General features: G+C 37.8%; 1 protein-coding gene across 3 annotated transcripts in view; it reads right to left on the bottom strand.

Annotated features, from left to right (window-relative positions):
• Positions 1-2,112: 2,112 nt before the first annotated feature.
• The window catches only part of ACYP2 (acylphosphatase 2), a 42,308-nt gene continuing 17,218 nt past the window's right edge, over positions 2,113-27,202 (bottom strand). For 2 of the 3 annotated variants that reach the window (XM_055725390.1, XM_055725389.1), the window contains one exon: positions 2,113-3,075. In XM_055725390.1, coding sequence (XP_055581365.1) covers positions 2,961-3,075 — 115 coding nt within the window. In that variant the 3' untranslated portion in view covers positions 2,113-2,960. Of the gene's footprint in view, positions 3,076-8,844; positions 9,003-27,202 lie in introns of all 3 variants that reach the window. The other variant, XM_055725388.1, reaches the window with a different exon arrangement.

The raw sequence follows: 27,202 nt of genomic DNA, 5'->3' as shown, positions 1-27,202 counted from the left end.
GCAATGTAAAAGGAACTTAAAATGTCTGTAAAGGCATTTCTCCATGGCCACACATCCGGATGCTAGCAGGCCTCATTAAGTCAAGTATTAATTCCTCAGCTTGATAACAGATGGGCTTTGGCCTCAGTAACCCCTAAATTCACAAGGACGTACTTTTTTCCCCCCCTTCTATATTATGCATTATTGTTAACCTTGGCACCATCTTGGGCCGCCACCTTCAGCTAGAATGAGAAAGCATAATGGACAAGATCGCTTTGCCCCTTGGAACTCCATTCACTTCAGAAAATTCTCTGTGTTAGAAGTACAACCAGCTACAAGAGTTTCCAAAACTCTAAAGCTATGGAATATCATACTTATTCCCTTCTCCTCCAAAAAACCTGCCCAGGGTTTCTGGGAAACATCAACACACATGTAATGCTTATTTGCTCAGCAAAACCTTAACTTCTAAGAATGAAAAGCATACTGTGAGCAATTTATTTAGTACTGTTAGGAAACTGTTAAATACATGATGGCACCACACAAAGTACATGTATTTTAGTTTTGAATGTCAAAAACACTCAGAGCTAAACTCACTAGAGAACCTGCATGTATTTTTTGCCCCTTGTCATATCACTGATGTTAGGGACGTGCATTTAAAAACAGAAAACATCAGTATTGCTGACTTACAAACAAAGAGGAAGGTATTCCAGAATCAACCTCTTCATCAAATAGACTCAAATCAAGCATAAAAGCAGATGCCAAGTGTTATCACACAGACATAGAACAAAACCCCACCTTGTGACACAGATGCAACAAGAGATCTAGCCTACAGCATACAGGCCACATATTACAGGAATTATATTTAATAACTTCTGCCAAAATACTACTAGGTTGGCAAAAGCATTCTAAAGTCCTTGGTGTAGAGCTCATATCAAAACTTCAAATATTTTCTTGATTTTCAATATGTCAGAAAGTTAGACACAGTTCTTCATCTTTCAACTTTGAGAAAGTTCTCTACCTGCACATTTTCTCTCCCATAAAATGAGCACTTTAGATGGCTGCCTCCCCCTCCCCAAGCCTTGCATTTCTAGTGGAGTCAGCGTAAAATTACTGAGTCCTCATAAGCATCCAGCTCCACCCATGTCAACACATCAACAAAAGAATTTCATCTTTGGCTGCTCTTCCTGTGTATCTAATGTCCCATTTGTTTTCTGCTTTTCTCTATCTTTGTTGCTCAAAATATGAGCAAAGCAACTTGGCTGGAAAAGCCTTTGACCGAGGGGGTATCTCCTGCCAGGTAGCTTCAAGGAAAATGCAAACTACTGTTCAGCAGGATACAATTTTCAGAGAGGATGTAACAGCTATTGAGCTACCGCTACACTTGAACTTTGCCATTTACCATTCAAGTTGACCAAGAGTTATTGACACTTTAACAGAGGATTCTTGTGTATAATCACAGAAGTCAAGAGCAGTTTGAACTATAACAACTTATAAATAACTCCTGCAAATTCTAGAGGGGAGATTTTACTGCTTAATGCACAAAGGCCCAGTGAAAATAAATCTAGTAGTCAGTTGAAATACCCTTCTATGCACATCTTGCTCTGCACAGATGAAAAAGCACAATGCTTAAGTTAAGTCCTTTCCTAAAATTAAAAAAAAAGTTAACCACAAACTTGAGGATGTTGCCTAAATTGACACTACCTATCCTTAGCAGGGGTACAGAGCAGCTAGCAGAAATACCAGGTTAAATGTCCTCATGAAGGGCATTCTTAGAGGATACAGCCCAGGCTCTGCCCATGCCTGAGCCAACCTGAGGCCATGTGTCACATTCCTGCAGTATTCATGTGCTTTATTATCACACACGCCTCACAGGGACTTACAGTGTAAGCCTCCGTCACAGCATGAACACACCAACCTTGGTTAACTGGGAGTACTGCTGCATCACACTTGGTTAACTGGGAGTACTGCTGCATCACACAGGTGCCCGCTTGGATACATCAGAGATCTAACCAAAGTCTTCCAGTATGTACTAATCCTGACACAGAATTACTCTAGAAGTGAGGATACAGGTCTGTTCCGGCCCTGACAGACTACTTGGTGCCTGTGAAAAGAGCACTACATATGAGAACTAGATCCAATACTACAAAGAATTATCCACTATTTATTGTAAGCACATAACTCAAGTTTCTCAGGACCTTCCATGTACTTGATATCATTCATATATGTGGGTGCATCACATTGAGTCAGGTTCCAACACACATTCTTAACTAGGGCGCAAATACGCATCCACAAGGAAAATAACTGAAATCTTCAATGTTAGTAAGAACATCAAAAGAGCAAAATGATCAAAACATCCTTTATAGTCAGTACATATGCAAGCTGTAGGTAGAAGACGAAAAAGGGGTGAGAGATCACACATTTCATCATCTTGTTTGAAGACTTATCTGCGTTATTATAGAGAACTTTAAACCAGAGCTGGTTAGATAATCTTAGTTTAAGGCAGTATATATTTAAATTACCACTATATTTTAATTATCACAAACAACATGATCTATAATACAGAGCTGCCACAATAGATCTGTGGTCCAGCTCTGTAGTTAAGTATTTTTGGTGAGATTACAAACAGTAGAACAGAAATGCATTATTTTCATTCAAAATTATGAATCACAGTGTAAAGATTAGATGCCATATGGTTATATATAACAAGTCTCATTGTGCACAAATAATCACTGACACTTTTAACCATTTATCTAGCTTTCAAGATGCAATAAATTATATGTTGGCATTTTAGAGACTAGCTATTGACATTCATGGTGTTAAACGTTCAATTACATCAACTAAGAATTCCTACTTCATGTGAACAGGGACCATTTATATTATCTCTAGCACAGAAAGCATCCAAATGCTCTTGTGACACTGTAAGGAGGCACAGAAAATTTCATGCAGCAGAAACGTTTTGTGCTTAGTGATGTTTTCTTCTGTTAGTATCTAGTGCTAAATCCTGAGAAGTCAAGCTTGGAAATCTCCTTTTCATTGGAAAAATTTGTTCGATCTATGCGAGAACTTGGGCTTCCAACTTTACTCAGCCATGATTTCCTGCAAGAAAAATAAGAGAGGGTTAGCATATGAAGAACGGCACATGTGGGATTTCATGTCCTGTCACACCTTTTTTTGTTAAGATCCATAAGAAGCAGCCTTCTGGTGAAATAACTACCTGAAATATGTTTAGTTCTTTTCTGTTTTGCGTCCCTTACTTTTTTAAACAGTTTGTTTTGCTGTTGATGGAGAATCAGCACTACAAAGAGCATTACATAATATTACATCAAAATACATCTGATAAAACACTAAAGCAGATTTACAGTAATGATCCCTCTTAAGTGCTTATTAATAGCATTAAAACAGGTACAAGCACCTTAGCAGATTCAATACTATACTTATAGCAAGGACCTAAAGCCATTCATAACTGAAAAATATTATGAAAAAAAATAATTAACAGCCAGTTTGCCCTTTGACAATGAAAAAAAAAGTGGAAAGTGAAATGAAAATAAGTTCAAAACCACCAAAAAGACATAAAGCAAACAAAAATCAAAATTATGTCAAAGCAATAATAAATTGTAATAAATACTCAATTTTATACAAGCGTTCTTAAGTGGGGATTTTGCATGTATTTGCATTATGATCCGATCTCTAATTATTCTGGGGTTGCCTTCTTCCACAGCACATGAGAAAACTGTATTGAACACAAATTACCATAAAGTAACCAAGGCTGGGAGCTGACAGTATGATGGCTGCTCCTACATGCACATCCACTATATTCCTATCCCTGCAGCAATTTGCTAATTTGCAGTAGTGATAAGCTATTGTGTGATAAACAGAGGTGCATAACACTTCAAGTGCAGCACACAACACTGCTTAGGAGAGGTTTATTTACCAGAAATACTTTCTCAGCATTTTCTGTTGTAGTAAAGTCTCAGAAATTGAAAAGAGAAAGTATTTTAGTATACCTTATTTCAGGAGAAATATATTTCCACATAAATACCTTTATGAAGCATAAACTGGTAGAGATACACAACTATGATTAGTATTAGAAAATGTCATTATTCATTCACATTTCAATTTAAGACCATAAAAGTTGTCTTATTAACAGTTAATTAATCCTTTGCAAAATCACACTGAGCATTCTAAAATGCAATATTCTTGCAGCAGGACTTAATTTTGATGTCTTTATAATGAGAATTGTGCATAGAGGTTGCTTACCTTGAGCTAGTAAATAAAACACACCTTATACATAGAAATGTATGTTGTTAGAAACCCTATGTGACAAAGATTTTTTTAGACAATTTGACACTGCATAACACCACAAGATGTCTCAAATGTCTTACCTGGTTAGCAGAGACAAGTAATTTTCTCCAGACCATGCCAGTCCTTTGTAAGACTGGTCTCATCACTAGCACAGACTGTTCCACACCTGCATTCAGAACCTACGCAAGCAACACTGTTCTTGAAACTCCACACACAGTCTCTTGATCAGGAAGAAATAGATATGCTTAGGAAAGCAGGTATGTCCTCTACTCACATATTCTGAAATGTAACCCTAGGAGAACACTTGGTGGATTACAGTCTTGCAGTGTCAAAAAGCTATGTGAGCTCTTTCCTATTTGACCACTAAAATAGAGGGTCTTTATAGAAAGACTTCCTAGAAAACACAAACCAGATGAGTCTCATGTTCAAAGTATGACAAGCCTTAATATAGTACACAGCAACTAAAATTAATAAATATTTCCATCAGATGCTTATACACCTTCACACCATTTGTTCTTTGCTTCATGTTGTGAACAACCTCCCTTCTCATCCGTTTTAGACGATGAAGCCTTTCCAGCAAGGAGTGTAACACAGGAATAGGAGTACATGAGTGAAAGGCAAGAACCTAACTATCCACTCTGCTGGAGCCCAGTGCAGACCAGATATTTCAACAGAAGGAAAGAAGTCTCATAACAGACCAGTACATTTTGCTCCGTATTATTAAAAAGAAATATCAGAAAAGTCCCTTTTTTATTTAGCATAAAAGTATCTAATACAGTTGGACGTCCTCGAGTGAGAAAAAAGAACATGTACTTGAAATACTTAAAATAATCTGTGCTATTTTTAGAAGACTAATGTGATATCCACAAGTAAATAAACTGCTTCCTTTTCTTCTCATTTTTAAGATGACCTTGTCCTGAACAAAACCAGAAGAAATACATTCCTTGCTCAGCCTTCACAACTGGACCCAAGACCAAAATTCATCCATGGCTGCTTCCAATTCCCAAGTTCCACTGCATGAACGAAGAAACTCCGCAAGCTTTGCACGGAGCAAACTTCATTCATTGCCAACTCCATATATTCTCACATGTATAAGGACAAAGCACAAATTACAAAAAATCAATAAAAAAATTCAGCTCCATGGAAACTATAGGATGCATGTATTTTATTCCTTCGTTAATGTAGGAAGTAGAGAAGGAAGTGTGACAGAACTGCTCCTTACCTGGGATTTGCATGACTATAGGGGCTCACTTCTTCGAGATGCTAACACTTTGCAAGAGGACTTTCTTCATTGATCTTCCCTCACTTTGCTCGAGACAGAACATTCACTGAACAGTATGAAGCAGCACACTTTTTTACAAGCTAAGAAAGCAGGAAATCAGTCTTTGCAAAGAATAGTACACAGTTACAGCTCCCTCATTTATCTACAGAGCAGAAAATGTCACCTCTGATATTTCATTTGTATTCAGATCAATAGGCCTGAATTAAGAAAAGGTTCTGTATTCTCCTCTTCCTTCACTCAGCCTTCTTAGCTTTATTTCACTTGTCATGAATTTCAGATCACCCAATGTATGTAAGAGATTAGCTACAATTACTAGTTTTTTGAAGTTTTTTAGCTTGCCATTTATAGCATCCATTTTAACATTTACTGCTGCTACCCACTTCTCTTCCGGAGTGAGAAAAGACAGCCTCCACCTCACTTGTCACAAGGGGTAGGTCTGAATCAAACGAGGACATTCCTTTACTCTGCGACAGGACAGTATATAGCTTACTCTTCAGTTTTAAAGGATGTTTTACAGCTACGCTGCTTCAAGTATGAAACATGAGCTCATCTCCAACGAGCTATTTCCTACAATGTTTTATTTCTGAAGTACCACATGTTCATGCACCCGCCTTTGGCCATGCTCCAGCCTCACCATTCAAGCTGGCAGTGGGGGGACTAGACCGACCCCCACGCACTTTAATCATGATTTACAATTTACACGGTATACAACCTCGCTGCGCGGGGGAGAAGCCAGGCAGGTCCCGTGGTGCCCCGGGGTCTCTCCTCAGGGCATGCAACGCTCCTGGCACTCCCGCCACAGGGCTGAGAACACCCACCTGATTGGTTCATTCAGACAGGTGGCACCCAACAATTGGCTGTAGCCAGTGTGGGCCACCCACCCCCTTCTGGAAGCTTCTCCACAGCTCACCAGCCAGTAACCACCCCAGCCGGTGCGCTGCCACACCTGGGCGGTCTGCTCACAACAGTACCCCAAAACCGAGCTGAGCAGCATTCCCAAGCAGAGCAGGCACACCAGGCTTTGTTACTGGAGCAACTGGGAGCACCTTCTCTCACCCTTCTGGGCTTTCCTTCCTCGGCCCGGTGAGGACGGCCTGCCAGAGACAGCTTCCCAGCCCAGCCTACCCGCCTGCTCTACACCCATAGTCACGGTGGCTTACTCCTTGGGCTTTAAAACAACCATATCTATCATTCTTTTCCTTTTATCATTTCATTAACTGAAACAAACCTTGCCAAGCGGCTCTGTCTTGTTACCCAGGCAACGGGCTCTCTCCAGTCAACATATTATTGGAAAACAACGTCTGAAGAGCTGGGTTTGCACCATCCCGATTTCGATCCTTGCACAAGTAGCCTGCCTGTGTATATTTTTCCAGGCAAGCATCTTTCTTGCAAGATGCCTAACTTAACTTGTCAGAATGAAACATGACCAGGTCAAATTCCGAAGAGCTCCCTGGAAATACTATTTAAGGAGCCTCACCTCTGTAAGACAAGATAATGATAGCACAGCCCTAAAAACACTGCACTTTGAATACTACAGACAGTAGAGTAGCTTTATGTTTTCCCTGAGTAAGATTTATTAACTAAAATCTACACTATATTGATTTCCCTAAAATAAAAGCCTTGGTTGGCATTACTCTCCAACTGAAATCTTCTGCTTTGATAAGGAAACAGCACCTCTGATGGAGGAAGAAGCAGGCGCTGGCATCTTTACACAGCAGGCATGCCAAGCAAGCACGTGAAAGAACAATGCCATTTTTCCTGTGCTAGACTCTGTATTGAACCATCAGTACAGATCAGACACTTCTGCATTTGTTGTATGCAAAAATCCAAACTATTCCATCCTGAGATTGAAGCAATTTACCATCTATAGTGCTAGAAATGGACCTGAAAATGACCTACAGCATTGATACCAGGAGAGCTGGGCACAGTTTAGGAAAGTTTCTCTTCACCTTAACCACAGTGTCAGTTACAGTGGAACAAGAGAAATGTCTGCTTTTACTTAGCAGGAGAGAAAATAAAGGTACTGGTTTGTTTACACTCTATTTCCCTTTGTTTAGGATAAAATACTGGGGAGAATGTTGCTTTTTGAAGATTGTATTTACATCTGTGACAGCATATAGACAAGGATTGCAAATATTTATAAAATACCTCCAAAACGTTGTCGTATTCTTAAACAGTACTGCCAAGTTTTCATAAATCTTGATATTTAAATGTTTGTATAAGAAATGTGGAATTTTTCATTCCTGTCTGGCTTCTGAGCTTTTGGGAAGAACTTTAGCCATTGTTTTCAAGCTTTTCTCTACAATTGTAAAGGCTAGGAACATTTTACTTGAAACCAATTTTTATAAACCTGAAATTCACATCTAGGTAAAGCTTCTAGTAGCCTGCATAGTAAAGATAACTCATAGCTAACTGTAGAACCATTCCATGGTCCCCTACACCGCTGCTCCTGCTGCCAGAGCCTAATAGTAAAATAGGAATCTGGAAACAAAATGTATAGGGTTTAATGTTGTTGTAGAAAAGTAGCAGGAAGGATAAAAACCTTTGAAGCATGTTTGAAAATACCAGCTTTTGACATGATTTGAATCAGCGTGGCCTGAAAAAACATACCACAATTAGCATTTTAATTTAGCAGAAGCAATCAATGTCTTAGTAAGGTGAAGAAAACTGGTTCTGAAGAAAATACACGAGGGATCCTGGAGAGAATCCTGGGAATAATCACTAATATTCTGGTGCAGGGTTAGGTCAAGAGGACTCAATATGTACAGTCGACTTGCTCCTATTGGGCTTTCATCCTCTGTTCCCTGTACTTTCATTAGCTCTCAAAACTAGGTTCTAGCTTGGGGTAGAAACCTGAAGCCACCTAAGCCATAAAGCTGCTGCCTCTAAAGCTCTGCTCAAGAGCCCTCTGTGCTGCACCTCTTCAGGCAAAGGGCACTGGCTGGTTTTTAAACTGTTGTGCCTGCTGCCTGATACACCACCAAAACCACTGCCAGCAGCAGCCCACACTAGGTCAAGATCAGGGGTCTGCACTTTGTTGCATGGCTGTGCCTTTTGCATATAGATACCTGCAAAGGAAGGGGGAAGGAGCACTAGGAGAACAAGGCCAAGAGAAGGGAAGGAAATTTTAACACATTTATTAGGATGACCCCACCACAGTCAACCAAATTAAAGCCAAGTGACAGGTCACTTCAGAGGATTAAAACAAAAAAGAAAAAGAGAATGCCAGCAGTAGTATAAGGCTACAGGCCAAGAAGTAGGTGGGCTAGAAACGAAGCAACCTGCTCAGGCGTAGGCATGGTGCCCCAGAATAGAGCTGGAGCCTGTAGATGTGGGGAAGACTGCATGCGCTGCTGCTTCTGCCTGTTCACTAGCTCCTCCAGGCATCTTGACAACAGGAATTTCTTGGCCCTCTGAATATTTAGCAGAAGTTCTGTAACTGTTTTAGAAAGGGGGAAAAGAGATATTTAATCAAAACTAGTGTTTGACTTTGCATTTTTAAACACAGCTGTCAGATGAATGTTGTTAATTTGTTTATATTTCTTCATTTTCTATCAAACCCTGCTGCACTCAAGGCCAGTATTTCTCTAGAGAATATATGATGAGCTTTTCTTTGAGGTACGATTTGAAAGTAATATCCACAGCAAGGGCAAATCAGCAGAATCCGATATGTTAAAAAAATTGTGTGACAATACTGAATAAGCTCCAAATACAACTTTGGGTGTCACATTTCTATTTATAAACTTGAGAAAAAACTTGTATGGTATTGTTCACCACATTGTGTATGTTATTGGCAAGATTTTTTCATGTAAAAATGATCATTACTAGTTTGCATTTGCACTGAGTTCAACCCTATGTACCTCAAGTTCACTTTATTGTTCATATCAAATCTATATTAAATGTCTTCACCTCTTAAAGAGTAGGAACTATCCCAGAATGAATGAAACCAAGGCTGAAGTTTTCCTGTATACAATGCAAAGATCTGTGGTGGGTTTTCCCATTGACCATTTTTGAAAACTTCAAGTCGAATTCAATTATTTACTTAAACATGAGATCATAAGAAGTGTATTTTTATTAAAAAGTTATCAAAATACCTCTTTGTTTAAACCATATTAGGCAAGTAACATTTGGCTTCTTTTATAGATCTTATCAGAAAAAAATAAGCAATGTTGCAGAAATTTGTTCCAACAAAGAGGAGTAAAGAAGTAAATGAAAAGTAAAACCAGATTCAGCCATTTCAGTAACTCAAAACAGTTTTTATATCCACACTGACCTACAGAAAGTACAAGACAAAAGAGAATTTCCTGTTAAGCTTGTGTCCTATCTTCCCAAATCAGTAAACATACCAGAAAGCCAGAAGCAGCTAAAAGGCTTATTGTATTTTCCCCTTGTAATATGTCTGCCTCTACAGGGTACAATTTGGCTCACAAGGCAGACTAGGAATTTTGGCTAACCCCACTCCGTTATACAGAATGCAATTGGAAGTTATTTCTTATTCCACATCTATTAAATCTAAGGCCACAGGAAGCTTAAGTGAAGAGGAACCGTTGCTGTACCAATTCAGGCCCCTGGAAAAGATGAACTCATTCTAATGCTTAGAAACTGACTAGCACCCATCACCCACAAACTGTATTTAAAACAAATAGCTGTATTATAGAGTTGAACAAAGAGTGATGTACTATTGCTGCTGACCATCAATTTTATACCTAAAAAAGTTAATGAAACCCTTACCTAGGCCATTTAAAACTAACCCTATTGGATGACCATAATGAATCATCATACCTTGACCAATTCAGTTTTACTTAAAATCCATTTCATTATAAGCCTGGTAAAAATAAAACAGCCACTATAGTAAAGGAAGCCCAGATAACAAATGCAATCAAGAATTTTGAAGACAACACTTTTCTGTTCTCTGGTAACAAGGTTCAGCAAGGAAGACAGACAAAAGCTGCATGAGGCCCAGCCCCTACATTTTACATTACCATGCTTGCTGTATCCTCTATGCAATTCTCAGAAGACAGATTCACACAGAAAAATACAGATTAATTTATTATGCAAGAACTAGAAATAACACCAGACCAAAACACAGCAAATTCCTTCAAGCACCACTGGGATTCTTACTACTTTCCTCAGAAGTCTCCCTTCCTTTACAAAGTACTTAGGATAGACAAAAGACTGAAAAACAAGAAGACTCACTGAGAAGCTGCAATTTCCAATTAAAAAAAAAAAAAAAAAAAAAAGAGAGGTATCTTAAAAGGGAAGCATTACTATTTTTAAAGCACTTCATTCTAGAGCACTGAGCAAGTCTGAGTGAGAATATTTATCATATCCAGCGTTGCAGTGACTGTATATGAATTCACCTTTCCCTAGAATACCAATGTTTGAATATTTCAGAGGCTAAAAGGTTGGCTCACTTCAAAATATGCAGGAGTGACCGTTTCCAAAGAACCTTATATAAGCATCCACATGGGAGCAGATTAGGCAGTTTGTTGTCCAGCTGTTCCTCATGCTGAAGTACATGTACAATTGCTTTTGAATGCACAAAACATCTGCCTGTCTATTTTTATAGTAAAAAAACAAACCCCACCCCCTCAGATTGTCACAAAAATCTCAGCTGTAGCAATTCCAAGCTGAAATACTTCCTTTGATTGTGTTGGTATTTCACATACCTTGATCAGTTGGCCTAATAGTACCAAAGTGTATGCTGGGACTTACAAATTACCTTTAAAGAAAAGATAACTGCAACACACACGTGTCTGCCCTTTAGAAATGGATGCTGTTGACAGAAAAACATGTAACAACTGAGAATTTTATTTTTATTTATAGCTCGCTAAAGTGTTTTGAAATTTTCTTATTAAGCATTCAGTTAGCTCAGCTCCATTTTTTCTCACTGACTTTACATGATTTAATTTGTTAATTTAAATTGCACACTTAAAGGAAGGAGTTACACCCATCTTTTTAACCTGCAATCTCAAGGAGCTTTTTTTTAAACCAACTGTGATATAACATAGTAGACATTTTAGTATACAAATCAAAACAACAGGAAAATGTTGTACTAATGTTAGAGAGCACAACCGTTCAGAAAAATACCAAGTAGGTTATACTAGCTAATAGTCTGCTTAAATTTTACACAATGAGAAAATTTAGGGGTTGTCAAGACTTAACTTTCTATTTTATTTTGCATTATGAATATAGCTACATTAAGGAGGAAGCAAAAGATTAACATAAGGATGTTACAGCTATTACGCTCTTTATTCTTATGGTTTCAAGCACGTGCTCCTGAGGCAAACCCAGCATGGTATGCTTACAATGAAGGTAACCTTGTACCCATCATATACTAGATGCATATATAATAGTCCCTGGAAATTAAATCCCCTTCACAACTGATTATCTAACAAAAACTAGGATTTGTTGATATGTATTATTTATTGTTTCTATAAATAACAGAAATAGATCTTGTATTTAAAAACAGTCACATACTTCCCAAAGACTAGCCTGTCTCATCTACCTTGAGGTAAACCTCCAGACAGCCCAAGGCAGCAGAGGCACAAAAGTGAGACACACCAAGCCTCTGGCATGCTGTCCCTGAGGGAAGGGCACAGACACCTTATGGAACTGACTGCATCTTCCCACATTGTCACATCCCAAAGAACTGTATTTCATTTACAGCAAGAAAATTATTTTCATTCTTTAGCATATTACTTCTTCATGTTTTCCTTATGACTTCACATACATTAAAAATACCATTCCTGAAAGTTCTAATATAAAGACTGCTTTTCTCTACTGGCTTTTTAAGTTCCATAGATATAACATTTCACTTGTGGGCACTTTGGTCTCAAGCTCACAAGACGACACAGGCTATCTTCGCAGGTAGGTATTAAATACATAATCTGAAGAAGCCTTTCAAGCCATCATCCCAAATACCCTGATAGCAGGTATCTTGCATATACTAGCTGAGATTTTGAGTAAGAGAACCAAAAACAATTCTCAAGCACAGGCTACCTGATTTCTTATGTGTCTACATTATTCAATCGGCTTTGTAACATCTCTGATTGTTAGGCTTTACACTTTCTATCAATATCATGAAAAGCTCAATAGAAAAAAGATTTATGTGAGTTGCAACAGTGCTGCAGGCACGCCTATGGCAAAGTCCATTTCTGTGGTATAAACTGTCATTATGAATATACTCATTGGTAGGAATAAACACTTAACATCAAAGCTCCAAGCTATATAAGGAAGCTATCAGAGCACGAACACATATTTTATTTCAATGGTTTTGTGTAAAAATGTTATTTTAACAAGGCTTTTAATGTTTATTGAAATAAGATCCGATGCATGTTCTTGCTATTCAGTGGTTCCTGTGCCACATGATATTTTTATTAAACCCGATTCTTGCAGTATTCATAAAAAAAATGTCTTCCTGTGCAACAATTTGCAACTGTGACAAAAGAGAAGATACTTTTTTCTAGAAAAATTATGTATCTTTTTTTTCTACAGAAATAAACTGAGACTTGAAATCCCAAATTATCACCTTTAAGGCAGCTACGGTACATGCTACTTAAAGTTACCACTTACAGAAAGCAAACCAGCAGATTTATGGATTATTTTGATTTGGTTTTAATTATGAGGTTAATGTGCTTGATCTTTCCTCCTACACTTTCCATTAGTTTTGGACATCTTCCTGCTGACTCATTACAGCCTGCCCTTTATCAGTACTTTTTTTTTTGGTACTGACAGCTTCAGACTTCAAAAACTAGAATAAAAGCAGAGTTCTACTGAAGATAGCATCTTATTTCTACTACAGTCAACATCAACGCTTCTAATGAAGACGGCGAGATCGACTTGATCACTGTTAAAATTTAAACCAAGATCTACAACTACTTACAAAAAATGAACGTCAAAAAAAAGCCCAAACCAAGGAAACCATCTCTAGAAGACAATTGGTCTATAGTATTGTCAAATATTCCTGAACAGGTATTCTGAATAATAATGAGCACCTTGTCTTGCACAGAGTTTTAACTTTGTCACATATGCTTCATGTGATGTAAGGTACCACAGCAAAAGTGTGCATCAGGAGGAAATTTGGAAAAAAGATGCTTTGGGTTAACACACTAACAGACCCAGGAAACACTGCTCAAACTCATTAAATGTGCAGTGAGCTGGGCAATATTCTCCACTACAATGAGTTTCAATTTTAGAAAACACTGATCTGTTTTTAGGGTAACTGCATATTCTTTTCACACGGTTATCACCTAGCTAAATATCTGAGTTTCTCTAATGTTTTCTAGTCCAAATAAATTGTTTGGTTTCCATTCAATTGTTTAAAAACACATTTTCAGAAGAATTATGGACAGTGAGCTAAGAATGTATGCTTTAATAATGAAACACTAAGGTTTTAAGTAAGCAGTAAGAGTCAGGTAAAGTCAGCTCTCTGCTGATTATATAACTAAGCATATCACCTTTTAGATTTTCAAGAGCATTGCTCAGGCAATGACACCTTGCGACCTAACTACTGTCTCTCAGAGGTAGTTAATAATAGCAGAGTAAGAGTAATATGGTGTAATTTCTTCATGTACAGCAGATTTTGAAATTCTGTGAAATGCTTGGTAAGAATTACAGGCAAAGTATAAATATGTTCCTAAACTTGTAAGTCTTCCCATATTTTCATCTTTCCTTCAAGTTCCAGGTGTCATCAAGAACTATCAAGTATCTAATTTGTTTTCTGTAATTTATGCCATTTTCACTCCTTTTCTTCCTGCTCTTTTGATATTTTATTCTGCCCAGACAGTTAAAGCAGACAGATCTGTTTCTGATCACTTTTATAGACTGCTACTGGGACTATGTATGTTTTGTAACATGAATTGAGAACTACAAAAAAAATCATAGTAATTTCACTAGCAGCTGTTTTTATTGAAATGTATTATGTACAAATATGCCATTAATATCATGCTTGACAAAACTTAGATTTTGTAGCTAATTACCAGCGCCTCATAAAGGCACAAAAGGATAAATACTGAATGCTAACAGGCTAGTCACGATTCACCACTCAGAAACAAATATACAATATAACTAACTCGAGGATTAAGTAGTTAATGAAATGTGGATTCAGCTTCTCAGACAAAGAAATCCAGTGTGAAATTGAAGAGGCAACACCTTTTTCAATCCAGACAAAAAGCAGTGCGATTACATTTGAAATTCAGAATATTTAATTAAATATTAATATCTACTGCTTTGTCTTGCTCTTACAGCAGCAGTAAAGTGATAAACCAACAAAGCCAAAAAATCTTGCCCAACTAAAACTGTAATTGATGATTGAGGAAAAAAACCTTAAGACTCCTCTCCATATATTCAAACCTAAGTTACAGCACTGGGCCTATCTACTGCTCCTTCCCTGTGTCTGGAGACAAAGAAAGATCACTCAAGTTGCTAGAGCAGGTTCTCTCCAAAACCCACAGCACTGACGTATCCGAAAGGCTGGACAACATCCAAGAACTGGATAAACGGATGACAAGTTTCTTACCTTTCACAAAATGCAAACCCATGGGTTTTTTTAGGAAGAGAGTCATGAGTTTTTCCCAGATATACAATTGATACACCACTGGTATGAGCAAATGCCAGCTAGGAAACAGACAAAACCCTGAAGCAACAGGGCATTTGGAAGATAATAAAAACTTTCTTTTACCTGAACATGTACACAACCCTTACAAGATTAAGAAAAAAAAATACAGTGGAGAGAAAAAAAAGTAACAGAGAGAACTCAAATGAAGACAAATTACCAGAACAGAAAACTATGCATAAACAATTCAGACCTTGATCTGTATGCATAGTTTTATTACAATTACATTTACTATGAGCACATGGGACAAAAATGGTTACATGGCTGTAGTTTTAACATGAACCATAAGCAGTTCAAAGTTGCTTCATTTAAATAGAACAGCCACACAACTCTGATAGAAACCTGGCTGGACACCAGACCCAAACATAGACGCTAAGGGGGATGCAAAGAGCACTTCTAATTTGGAGTAACAGCTAGCTTTTCAATCCATTTATGTGTGGGAAAATCATTGTCTTTCCAATTTTTCTTTATCTCTATTACTGTTACCCCTACAAATCAAGGCTGCCTTGCCACATACACGCTCCATGGCACAACCTGAGTACTGTGGACACAGCTCTAACTTAGGCTGCTTGCCTTTTGCTCCATGACCAAGTTTGACAGTCAAAAATCATCGGTCCTTGTTAATGCAAAGATGCAGCTGCCAATGCTTCCTTATGAACTAGTGGTACACAAGACAGAAAAGAACTACTTATCAGCAAAAAGGACAGGAAAAACAAGTTGTTTTAAGGAGAATTGCATGTAGCAAAGAGCAATAGGCAAGTATGTAGAGTAATAATGTGCCTAAATATGCACAGTTAAAGACAGAAGAACTCATTACAGCAAAACTCTGCAACACATCAGCATTCACACCCTCTAGTTTTCACTATTATGCTAAAAACAACCACAACCTGCATGAACATTGGCAGAAGAGTCCATGGAGGATGAGGACACCACCTTAAGCCTCCTGATGAGGTTTACTTGGTTTCTGGGTAGTTTGTAGATAACAGGAATTAAGGACACACAGTAAAGCCTCACACCAGGGGTAAAACCTGAAACAGAACATCTCCAGTGTATGATGGAAGATCAAGCGAGAGGTGAAGATGAATAAAAGATTCACTTTGATCCATATGCTCAAATGTGGAAGCAAGAGAAACAAAGAACTATGCACATTTTCAAACAGGACATATATAAACAGAATCACTCATGAGCTCCTACAGAAATCACTTTGTAGGTTGCTCCAAAGTAACATGCTCTTGAAACTGGGGATTTTGTGTAAAATATGATAAAGAATTACTAAATCTGTTCTATGATGCTACTATATAACGTTCAAATTGCACTCCTTCCTTGTATTTTCAAAGTAGATTCAGTTTTAAAGAAAAATCCAAGTCCCAAGAAATTACTTATTATTTACTGTTCTTCAGGGCACCTCAAAATTTCTAAGAGGAGACTGTTTCTAAGGAATGCAAACCACATCCCTTAGGGCAAAATTCTTTCAGATAATGAAACTGTTGCATGACAGACACTGGATAGAGGCCACAAATCATTCCAGCTGATAAAAAGAAGGATTTTAAAGTTCTTTTTCATTAATTACTTTATGTACTTTCACCGCTTTTAATAGGTATTTGAGACAAAACTATGTTAAAATAATATACATTCAACATCTAGTTTTGTCAGCAGTATCCATGGAATATAGCCCATGTGACTCAACGCTCACCCCATATGTTAAGATCAAGGTCTCAGCACAGCAGTGGTTTGCAAAGTTTTTAACAGGGTTGGTATCAGTCAGCTACAAAGTAATAGTAATGGCCCTGTTAAGTTCCTTCCCTGCAAATAGTTACTCAGTGTATAAATTGTCTCTTCAACTGGTATTAAGCCCTATGAAATAACAAAATAAACAAAGCATAGCTACAAAGACCACATTCTACACACACCTTCCAGGAACCTCTAGTCACAGACAGGACTAAGCCACCTAAAAATCACAAATCAAGCAATTTATAATGTTAAAAGAGTTCAGAAGTATTTTGAGCTACAAGTGGAATTAGGCACCAAAAACCCTTTCAGTATTGTAGAACTGAAATCCTAGAATACTGTGTTTTCAGGATGATACATTTCTACACAACAGTTGCAGTCAGAGTTTCAGTTGTACCTGGAAGTACCAGGTATTGCTAGAAATACCTTCTTTAGCTTCAGGTTGCCATGATGAAGTTCCCCCTTCCCTTCCCAGCTAGTCTGCACTCACATCTGGTTTCAGTTACATGCTTTTAAGGTTGGTCCAGGCACCTGTAATGCTGTCAGACTGGCACCTCCAGAGTATTAAGTATTCAGCCTTGAAATTCTAAATTGTAAAGCAGTCAAGGCAGCATCAACTGGGCAGCATTACAGGTCCCTGAAGTCATCCCACCAAGATACTATATACAGATAGTTGAGGATCAGCCAGAGATCTGTTACCTATTGTTACATAAACGCCTCCTCTTTCCCCTCTTTTCACTTACTCTGTTCTATTCACATCATATACTGCAGTTTGTTCTTTGCAATATGGATCCAATCTTTTCAGTTAATGATGTATTTAGTGAAATTCTGATTGTTCTTCATTATAGCATAAAATAATGAAAGATGCTGCCACTCAATTGGGACTACATTCCACTCTGAACTTAAAATTCAATTAATCTTTTTATTCAAAGTCGTAAGTCCTCCCTAACCTTACAGCACTTCCTCTGTGAGCTAAAAGGATTTTCTGACCTTGTAAGAAGGAACATTAATTAAGAAGTTAAAGTTAATTGAGGTTTTTTAGAAATTCAGGTCCACCTCACTCTTCATCTGCAATTAACTTCATAATGAAGAAGAACAAATTCTACAAGGCTCTGCATATTTAAAATTCTTAAATAATTTTCGAATAGGTAACATGAAGAAATTACATTCTAAATTACTATTGAGGTTTATTATATAAGTATGCAAAGCAGCATGGCCTGTCTCTTGGCACTGGGCCCTACCTTGCCTTCACTCTCATTTTTTCTAAGGGTGCTTCATGTCAGTATACAGAGGCAGCAATCACCCAGGTAACTCACTACAACTATAAGCCTGGTGCAAAAAAAGGCAGCTGCAGCTACACATTTTGGTTACTCACACCAGAGATTATGCAAACTGAATGAAAACACAGTTTAGCTATGCCATGATGCTCTGCCTGGCTTTTCTGTTCTACTCTCATGTTGAATGTATTCTTTCACGGCCAAACAATATATATCACATCTCCAAATCAGAGAAACACTGGCCAGCTTGGTTCTTCAGTGATGTTTGAAATGTTTAATCTCTTGAATCTTTTTAAAGAAATAGCAAAATCTTGAAAATTAATTATATTAATCATAAGGTACTGATAGGTACTCAAAAAATCAAAAGAAATCACAGGGTATTTTATTTTGCCCCAAGGCACTGAAAGCTTTGAAGAATTCAGTAGTTAATACAATCAGTGAGGATGCAATTATAAAGCATATTAAACTTAAAAGTACATGAACTTTTACTCATTTATTCAGACATAGAAAAGTATTAACTCTGATCCATACAGGTAGGGACATGCAAAAACCAATATGTTTCTGTAAGAAGATTTTTACCTACATTGGTATACCACTAATACATCCCCAAATTATAACAAGACTCCTGCATGATATTAAGGGCAGAATTACTGTTTGAATGCTTTAATCTGACAGGAGTATAACACAAAACATCTTCATGGTGGAAATAATTTGTTTGACTATTTCCAACTAGGGTCAAGTTCACCTTATACAGACATCAATTAAAACATGTCTAAAACTGCTTGACTAGGAAAAAAAAAGGCTTTTGAACTCTGGGGTTTAAGCTGGGACATGTGGCAACCAGTAGAGGCAGTTCAGGTGGAAGGCAGCTATATGCCATACCTTAAGAGATGCCAGACACTGCTCCAGCCCACCAGGCAGGCTCTCCTGCCCATGGAAAACCTCCACAGCCATTTATAAGAGGTAACTGCATTTTGGAAGCCAGCCAGGATCCAGATGGCAGAGATGACAAAGCGTATTAGCAACAGTTTCATATTGAATCACATTTACCTGTGTCAAGCTATACAAGCTGTTAGACCAATTAGCTACTGCAATGGTATCTAAAAATGTGCTAGGTTTCTTTCAGAAGACAGAGAAGGTCTGCCACAAAACTGGCCTTACAACACAATGGAAGAGGTTAATGTAATGAGGAAGAGTTATATTGTTACAACCACTATTACTCACTCTGTGACTAGAAACTTCAGTGTAACTCACTGAATTCTGCTAGTAGCTTTCATAGCAGTAATTAGTCCCATTTACTTCTGAACAGTTACCCTGAGTAAGATACTAAAGGTATGCAGAAAAACCAGTAGGAGGCCAAAGCTTCTACCTGTACTGCTGCCAGTCTTAAAAGATTTTCCAGTCCTCTTAATGGCTCCACAGCATCAAGGTGGGCAATGCTTTTATGAGTGGCACTGAAGTACTCAAACAGGCTAACTAGAAACAGTGTGGTCTGCATACACCTGCATTAGCCAGGAGCACAGACCAGCAAGAGCAGGTTTGTAGAGTACAATGGTTGGTACTGAGGACCTGACTTCCATACAGTATTATACACTTCAAACAACTACTTTTATTCCCCCCACCATTTCTTAAATTACAACAGAAAAAAGAAGGTACAACAGAAGCAGGATTTGATAAAACATATTAAAACTGAGGGTTTTTGAAGTGTTTCTGTTCTTCCTAATACTCCTACCTCTTCAAAAGCAGTACTTAATCACTGAAAAATTTCAAGATTTCTCTGGAGTTAAGAATAGCAGTTAGCTGCAAACACCCCCATCCAGAACATTTCATCCTTAAATCAGTACAGATGTGAGCTAAGACATCTCCTGGCTTATAGATGAATACCATGTTAAATGGACTTCAAATGCCTCATCATGTCTGATACTGTAAAGCCTAGAACTTTGTTTTGCAAGCACAACACAATATATCAGTGTTCCTCCCTTAATTCAAAAACCTTCCCATTTCGGTAAGACCTTGCAAGAATGGTATTTGAAAAGAGGGCAAGAGATTTAAGCAATTAGCACCAGAACAAGTTTCTCCACATTTTTATGATTTATACATTTTTCTATACAAAATAGTGGACAAGATTTGTTGTATGTATGTTTATAATCAATGTTTTCAGACTTCCAAATGATTCATACTCAAGTTTCCCTCTCATTCTCACCGTTAAAATGGTAGCGTTCCTACTAAGTTCACGTTGGCTCATCTTATATCCCTCAACACACTGCCTGCTACAGGAAAAGAGTAAAAAGTAGACCAGAGGTGGGGTGACATGAGCACACATCTATGATTTCCTCTAGCTTAGCATCCATATTTCTGCAATCTCCATTTTCTGGGAACCTAGAATTTTTCTTCTTGCAAACAGAAGTTTTACACAGCCAACAAAAAATTAGTCACACAAATACTGAACCTTTTTCCTAAATTCAGTACCTACAATGCTCAAATAGCAAGTGACAGCTAACAAATATTAATAGGTATATTAAATAGCTGTTCAGCAATTAGAAAAGATACTTCTACCTAGGTCTTCAAATTGTGCTTCCATGTTGTTGAAACTTTATTTTCCATTTAAGCTGTCAACCAGACTTATTGAAATCAAAGATTTTCATTACATTTGGTAATCCCAAAATTCCTGTCTTATTTTGAAGAAGTGTTCTTCAGTATCAGCCACCAAAAGAAAATTGGTATTTAAAATCATCCCTTTTCTCATGGCATCAATTCCCCTGCAAAGTAGATGGAAAACATTCTACTAGCATAGCTGGTGAAAGAAATATCTAGAAGGCAAAAAACAGACAGCAACTTCTACATACGCAAGAAGATTGACATCTAGTGTGAAAACACTGAACTACAAAGCCTATACTGCATATCAACAATTATTAATTTAAAATAAGTAAAAAATACATATCTATTTAAATGACAAGAGAACCAAACCCTCCAAATAAAAGCACCTTGAATTTTTTTCAAATAGCTACAAAGGGCCAAAAATTGTTACAATGACTGAAGAAGTGCAGCTTCTAAAAGAAGAAACAAGATGTTAGCCATGAGTCCTAAAAGCCAACAACAGAATCAGGGAAGAAACTCAGACCAAGGAAAGTAACACACGCTAGCTGGTTAAGCAGAAGTGTTTTCTAGCCTTGAATAAGGTGAAGTAGAAAAGTTAGACAAAGGCAGAATGACTGCATGATTTATTTTAGAGTTTATGACTGAAAAAGATCTTGAACACCTTAATTTCTGTGATGTAGGCCCAAAGACTGATAAGGAGCGTTGTAAGTAGTTCCTAGGCAACTATGTTCTTTAGCACAATGCATATAGCCATGAAAGACAGTTGATATGTTGTGGAATAAACAAAAGGCTTTTCATAGTTAAGGACTAAAGATTGAACCCTAGTATCAACATCATTATCCTAGTTTAGTTTTTTAAATACCTTTAGTCAAAGGTGCTTTCATTCCTGCAATGTAATCTCAAAAGTGTTTGTGACCTTTTTATTCTTAACAGTATCACATCTAAGGTTACAGTAGCACTGGGTGAGATTTTGGACCTAAGCATGTTTTCCTGGCACTTTCAGTTATTTCAGGCCTATTTGCACCTTCTTGCCTGTAGTAATTTTGTAAAAGTTCCATCTAAAAAATAGTATCTTAAAGAGCTGACAAAAGTGCATTCATACTACAACTCCCAACTCCTTTATGATTCATCTACTGTAACAATATTAAGCTATCTCTTCTGGCCCCTGCCAAAATCTCCTCAAGCCTATTCATCTCATACTCGTAAACAGTATCAGAAACTTTCCAGATAATGTCAGCCTATTGCTATTATCTGTGCTATGGCCCTTGTCTGCAGCCCCGCTTTAGTGTCAGTGTTGCAAACAGCTTTTAACAGAACACACACTTTTAACCAAAAACAGTTTACAAGCTTCCTGCTAAATAAGAGCGGAATTACACAGCAGCAGCTGGAGCCATTTGGGATGTCATCTGCATGTATGTTCTCACTCCAGGTATTTAGAGGCAACGCTCATAGCCTGTCCACCCCCATCCTTATGCTCAGTGTACGAACACACTAGATGGATCACAAACATTGATGTCTCATTTCCCCCTCAATCACAGAATTCTGGAATTAAAAAGCCTTTGAAAAGGCCTCGAGAGAAAGGCGCAGGAGCATGGAAATAATTACACACAGGGACAAGACAACCTAAAGGTACTGATAAGAAAATTTGGTTTACGTATTTGATTGACTGTCTACATTCACACAAGGAAGCCTTCAGGCCACACACACTACTTTATTATTCTGCATTTACCTAACATTACCAAACAGGTATTAAGGAGCAGTCAACAGCAGAGAAGTGGTACATACAAGCATCTAAAATAAAAGTTACCTCCTATTAGTTTCTATATTTCCCATTACTATGCCTCAACTCCTAAATTCTTTCTTTCTGTTAACTGCATCAAATCCAAAAAGCACTGATGATTAAATTGTGTTCTGATAACCACTCAGGGCAATTTGCCAAATTGCCAAAAATAATTCTTTTTTACGAGTAAATAAGATTCCTTCACTTGACTGACTCAATATGTTAATCATTAAACAACTGAAAGTTTCTAATATTGTAGATATGACCAAAGGCTTGCTTTTACTCAGGAAAGCTTAAGACTCAAGGGAACCTCTGCACAATGAGTCAGAAGTGAATGACTACTTCAGGATAAGCTCTGGAAATGGTAAGTACATCTGGAAAAACGAAACAAATAGCTGCTCACTGCTATTTTTTGCAAGGGCACAGAACAGAGAACTGTAAGCCTACACAAAGTAAAACTTTCCTGACAGTAACTACACTGTACATGTCAAGTCAGCCGGAAAATAGTTTCTTGGCATCATTTAAACCCTACAGAGTTCTAAAAGGAAAGCTAAGAAGAACTTGCTCAATATGAAAGACCTCGCCAATCTCCAGTTTTGCACGTCCAGCTAAGAATTTTCAGAAACTGCAGACAAGCAGACCCTGAGGAAAAAATCCTCATCTTGTCAATTTTGGTTTTGCACTAGCAACCCAACAATACAAAACTAACTGGAGAAATGCCCAATAAAGATCCATGACTGCACCCAAGGTAACTGAAAGCAGATGAAAATTACATACTTTGAACAAACAGCTTAATTTTTTTCTTTGAGTATAACAGATCTACAGAGTAAGTTTCTTTATACTTACTCAACTCCATTATATTTTACATATTAGACATGTAATTTATAGTTCATCATGTTACTTTAGAAGTTTATTCCTACCAAATGCAGTTTGCGTCTCACCTCTTCACACACTAATCCCAGCACCTTAAGACCTCCTCTAGCAGCCCTACTCTCTACACATGTATTTTTTCACTAGACACAGGCAGTGTGAAGAATTTTAATCTGATAGATCAAGATATATCTGTATGCAACTACAGGAAGAGAAACACAATGCAAACCACAAATTACACATACCTCCCTACATCCTAAGATACAAACACTCCACAGTTCAGAAACAGACTGCAGGAGATGAAGAAAGGAATACTGAATGGATGGAAGAAGTGAATGCATCCACAAGTGACACCTGAGATTCCCACTGTGGAGAATCGCTAGTTATGAAGCAGTTGATATTTCATACCATACCTTCTTGGGTCATGAACTATGCACACCACACTTAACTTTGTTGTGAGGCTGAGAAATTTAGGGCCCCTTCTCTAGACTCAATTATAGCTCTAGCTAAACATTACCCAGAAAAACCATTCAGAACTCAGTTTCAGGATCTGCTTTTTATTTGTCATTAGTATTACACTGGGTCTGATTAAAAAAATAATTAAAACATATCATGGCATTACTTGATCATAATTGTTTTATTTTTACCATCCTTTTTATTAGGAGAACTAGATATCAGAACAACAAAATGTGCAATGAACCGGAACAGATATGGCATAGAACAAGAAATATCTGGAAACTATTCAAAATACTTAGTATCTCCTTTTCACTAAAGATTAGTAATAATACCACATGTTCAGGTTTATTAATCAAGTGCCAGAAAATCATGAGACCAGCTGAAGTCTTATGAGATCTTTAAAATAAAATCCAGAGGTTTTGCTTGCTTCTGGGTTTTGGCATTATCTTAACAGTGCCAACATTTTCTCTGCCATACACAAGGCTGGAAGCCTTTCTTTAAAACAGAATTTCAATTCCTACATAACAGTTTTCCACCAAGCATTGGGGCTTCAACAAAAAACATCCAAGTACCGTCACAAAAATCTTTAACTAGCAATGCACTCAATCAAGATGCAATCAGTCATTAGTGAATTTAGTATTATCAGTGTACCTGAAGACAAGCTTCACAAAACAGGCTGTTGTTGTTCTCTATAATTAACTAAAAACTAACCTCCCATTCTAGACATTTTATTCACCAAATGAAACACACCAGAAGTTACTTGCTAGTGCAATAGCCCTCAGCATAATTTCTCAAGTCATAGCCCTTTCTCTTAAAGGAATTTAATTTTTCCACCTTTATTGAAAAAAAACCTTTCCACCAAGATCCATATGTTTTGAAAAAACCCTTTATGAGGCTAGCTGGTTTGATTCATGTATCACTAGATTGCTTGAATTTCATCAAGGCAGAACTTCTTTGTCATCCAATCACTTTGTCCCACTATAGTGTCATAAACATAGCCAAAACTTCAACTTAAATTGACACAAGAGGAACTTATTTGCTGTCAAGCTGTAGTAGAGCCAGGACAAGCGGGAGAGCAAAAGTACTCATCGATTTCAATGTCTGGTGGCCTCAAGACAACTGCTTTTCTTTCTATTGGAGAGTGACACAATCAAGGACAAAAAAAAAAATATATATATAACTAAGTACTTCTAAACGATTTCTCCTGCCCATCTTACTCTTTCCTCTGAGCTGGTTACAGAACCAGTACTAACATTTTCTTTTATGTCAGCATTGAGAGTACTTCATCTTATGCCTTCCTCTTAAGTGAACTTCATCTCATTGCCCCCATCAACTCCAAAGCTGAGAAAAAGATCTTTTGCTTACTGTACCAACAATCCTGTAACCTTAGCAGAGGACAAGCTCACAAGGTCCTGTTTGAAATATTATCTATAACAGTAATAATAAATAAGTTAAGGTAAATGTGGTCAATTTTTCTTATATACTAATCAAACATAAATGTTTGTTTTAAACCAAGAGGCTTATGGCACACTGCCATTGACCTCAATTTCATTTTTTTTAAATACATGCACTTTGGAAAAGTTGTTAAGTTCACTGTGAAGACCAGGATGTCTGTACAATAACAACACAGGGTATACATTATGCTTGCCTACAGCAGAGTGGGGGGGTGAGGCGTGTGAAATGTGTAGCACAGCTCTTCCATTTTGTTCTCCTGTATTTAGATATGCCCTTGAGATTAATTACAGAAGTCACTGGCATGTTAACACTGCTGATCCACTTGAAGAGCAGGGAGGCAGCTTAAGAGCAGGGTTTGAGGGTTACTGGCCACAGTGTTCTAAACAAGTGGCAGCAACACTAATTTGAAATGGACTGTGTGTTCCACCTTCCAGCAAGCCTGTGTCACCTCTGTTCATGTTCATTTCACCACTGCTAACTTTCCTTGCGGATTTGCTTAGTCTTGTGACCAGCTGAACATGATGATTCTGGATTGTATTTTAGGAGGTGTAGATCAGAGAACTTATTTCTACATAAAGACAGCTGTTTAAAATTAACACTTGCTACATACCAGATATACTTTATTGACATCAATACATTATTGAAATTATCTGTCCTTTCTCACTTTGTCCTTAGAGGTTCTTTCTAACCACAGCAACAATAAGCAACTGCCTACCAGGGAAACCACCAATGCAAACAAACACTTCACTACCCTAGAACACTGACTCACAGTAACCAAAAGGACTACCTAGTTACTGCCTTCAGTGCTCTGGCATTTCTGTCCCTTTTCTTCACCAAAAATACTGGGCTAGACAGTACGTATCACCTGGCAAAGAATAAGAAAATATGCTATTTCTGTCAAGTCTCCTGTATCTCAAAGCACATGCTGTGATTTTGAACAGGCGATGAAGCAGAGTAAGGCAAATGTTTCCCATAACAAGTGCCATGATGCTATCAGGGAGATATGTACAGACAGACTCTTGCATCTATAGGGTCCCACCGAAGATACCTGGGCTCCATATTCATACAGAAGCTATCAATTTCAAGAATAATGCCAATATTTTAATAGCCACATTAGCTGCAAAAACAATTAGAGCAGTTAATTTTCAAACTACATAGTAACTCAGACCTCTTCATCGCTTTCTACAGGACGTCATGTTTCCAGTAACACGATCCCCTTGGGAAAAGACAGGTTTCCATGTAAGACTCCAGCTAAAGCCGCTAAGTTCATTTTTTTTTATCTCCATTTGGAAGGCTGGTTAAAGCCCAGTCAGGAAGAGAAGAGCCAATAGCACAGCGTGGCTTCCTTAGGGGCACTGTTGTCAGGGTAAAGGCATCAGGCAGGTGCCTAGTGGGAAGGATTCTGCAGTGATCCCTGCACAGGTCATGGCACTGTCCCACAAGCTCCAGCATCCCCTTCCACATCAATCCTATACAGCAATGTGATATTTTAACTCACTGGGCAAGGCAAACACTGGCACCTACCCATCAACATGCTGCTTCATACCCAGGTCCTGTATGTGCTCTGTACTTTGCAATTTCCATTTGTCTCTGGCAGGCATACCTTACATGCCTGACAACTAGAAAACTCAAGATGATTTTTAAGTCTATTAGATTGCTCCCAACACAATCAAGCAAAGCATTCAGCACTTCTCAGAATATGTGGAGGTCGATATTTAGACTGTCAGCCTTCTACATGTTTTGGGTTGAGAATAAGGAGAACATCTCTTAATATTAGCTAAAATAGTAAACCTGACACTAAGTTGAATAAATTTTTGCTAGCCTAAATTCACTGAATAATTAGGACTAAACTCAGGCAA

This window comes from Falco cherrug, chromosome 13 (assembly GCF_023634085.1).
Source record: "Falco cherrug isolate bFalChe1 chromosome 13, bFalChe1.pri, whole genome shotgun sequence".
Lineage (NCBI taxonomy): Eukaryota > Metazoa > Chordata > Aves > Falconiformes > Falconidae > Falco > Falco cherrug.
The sequence above is the reverse complement of the archived record's forward strand: the minus strand, read 5'-3'. Positions and strand labels throughout refer to the sequence as shown.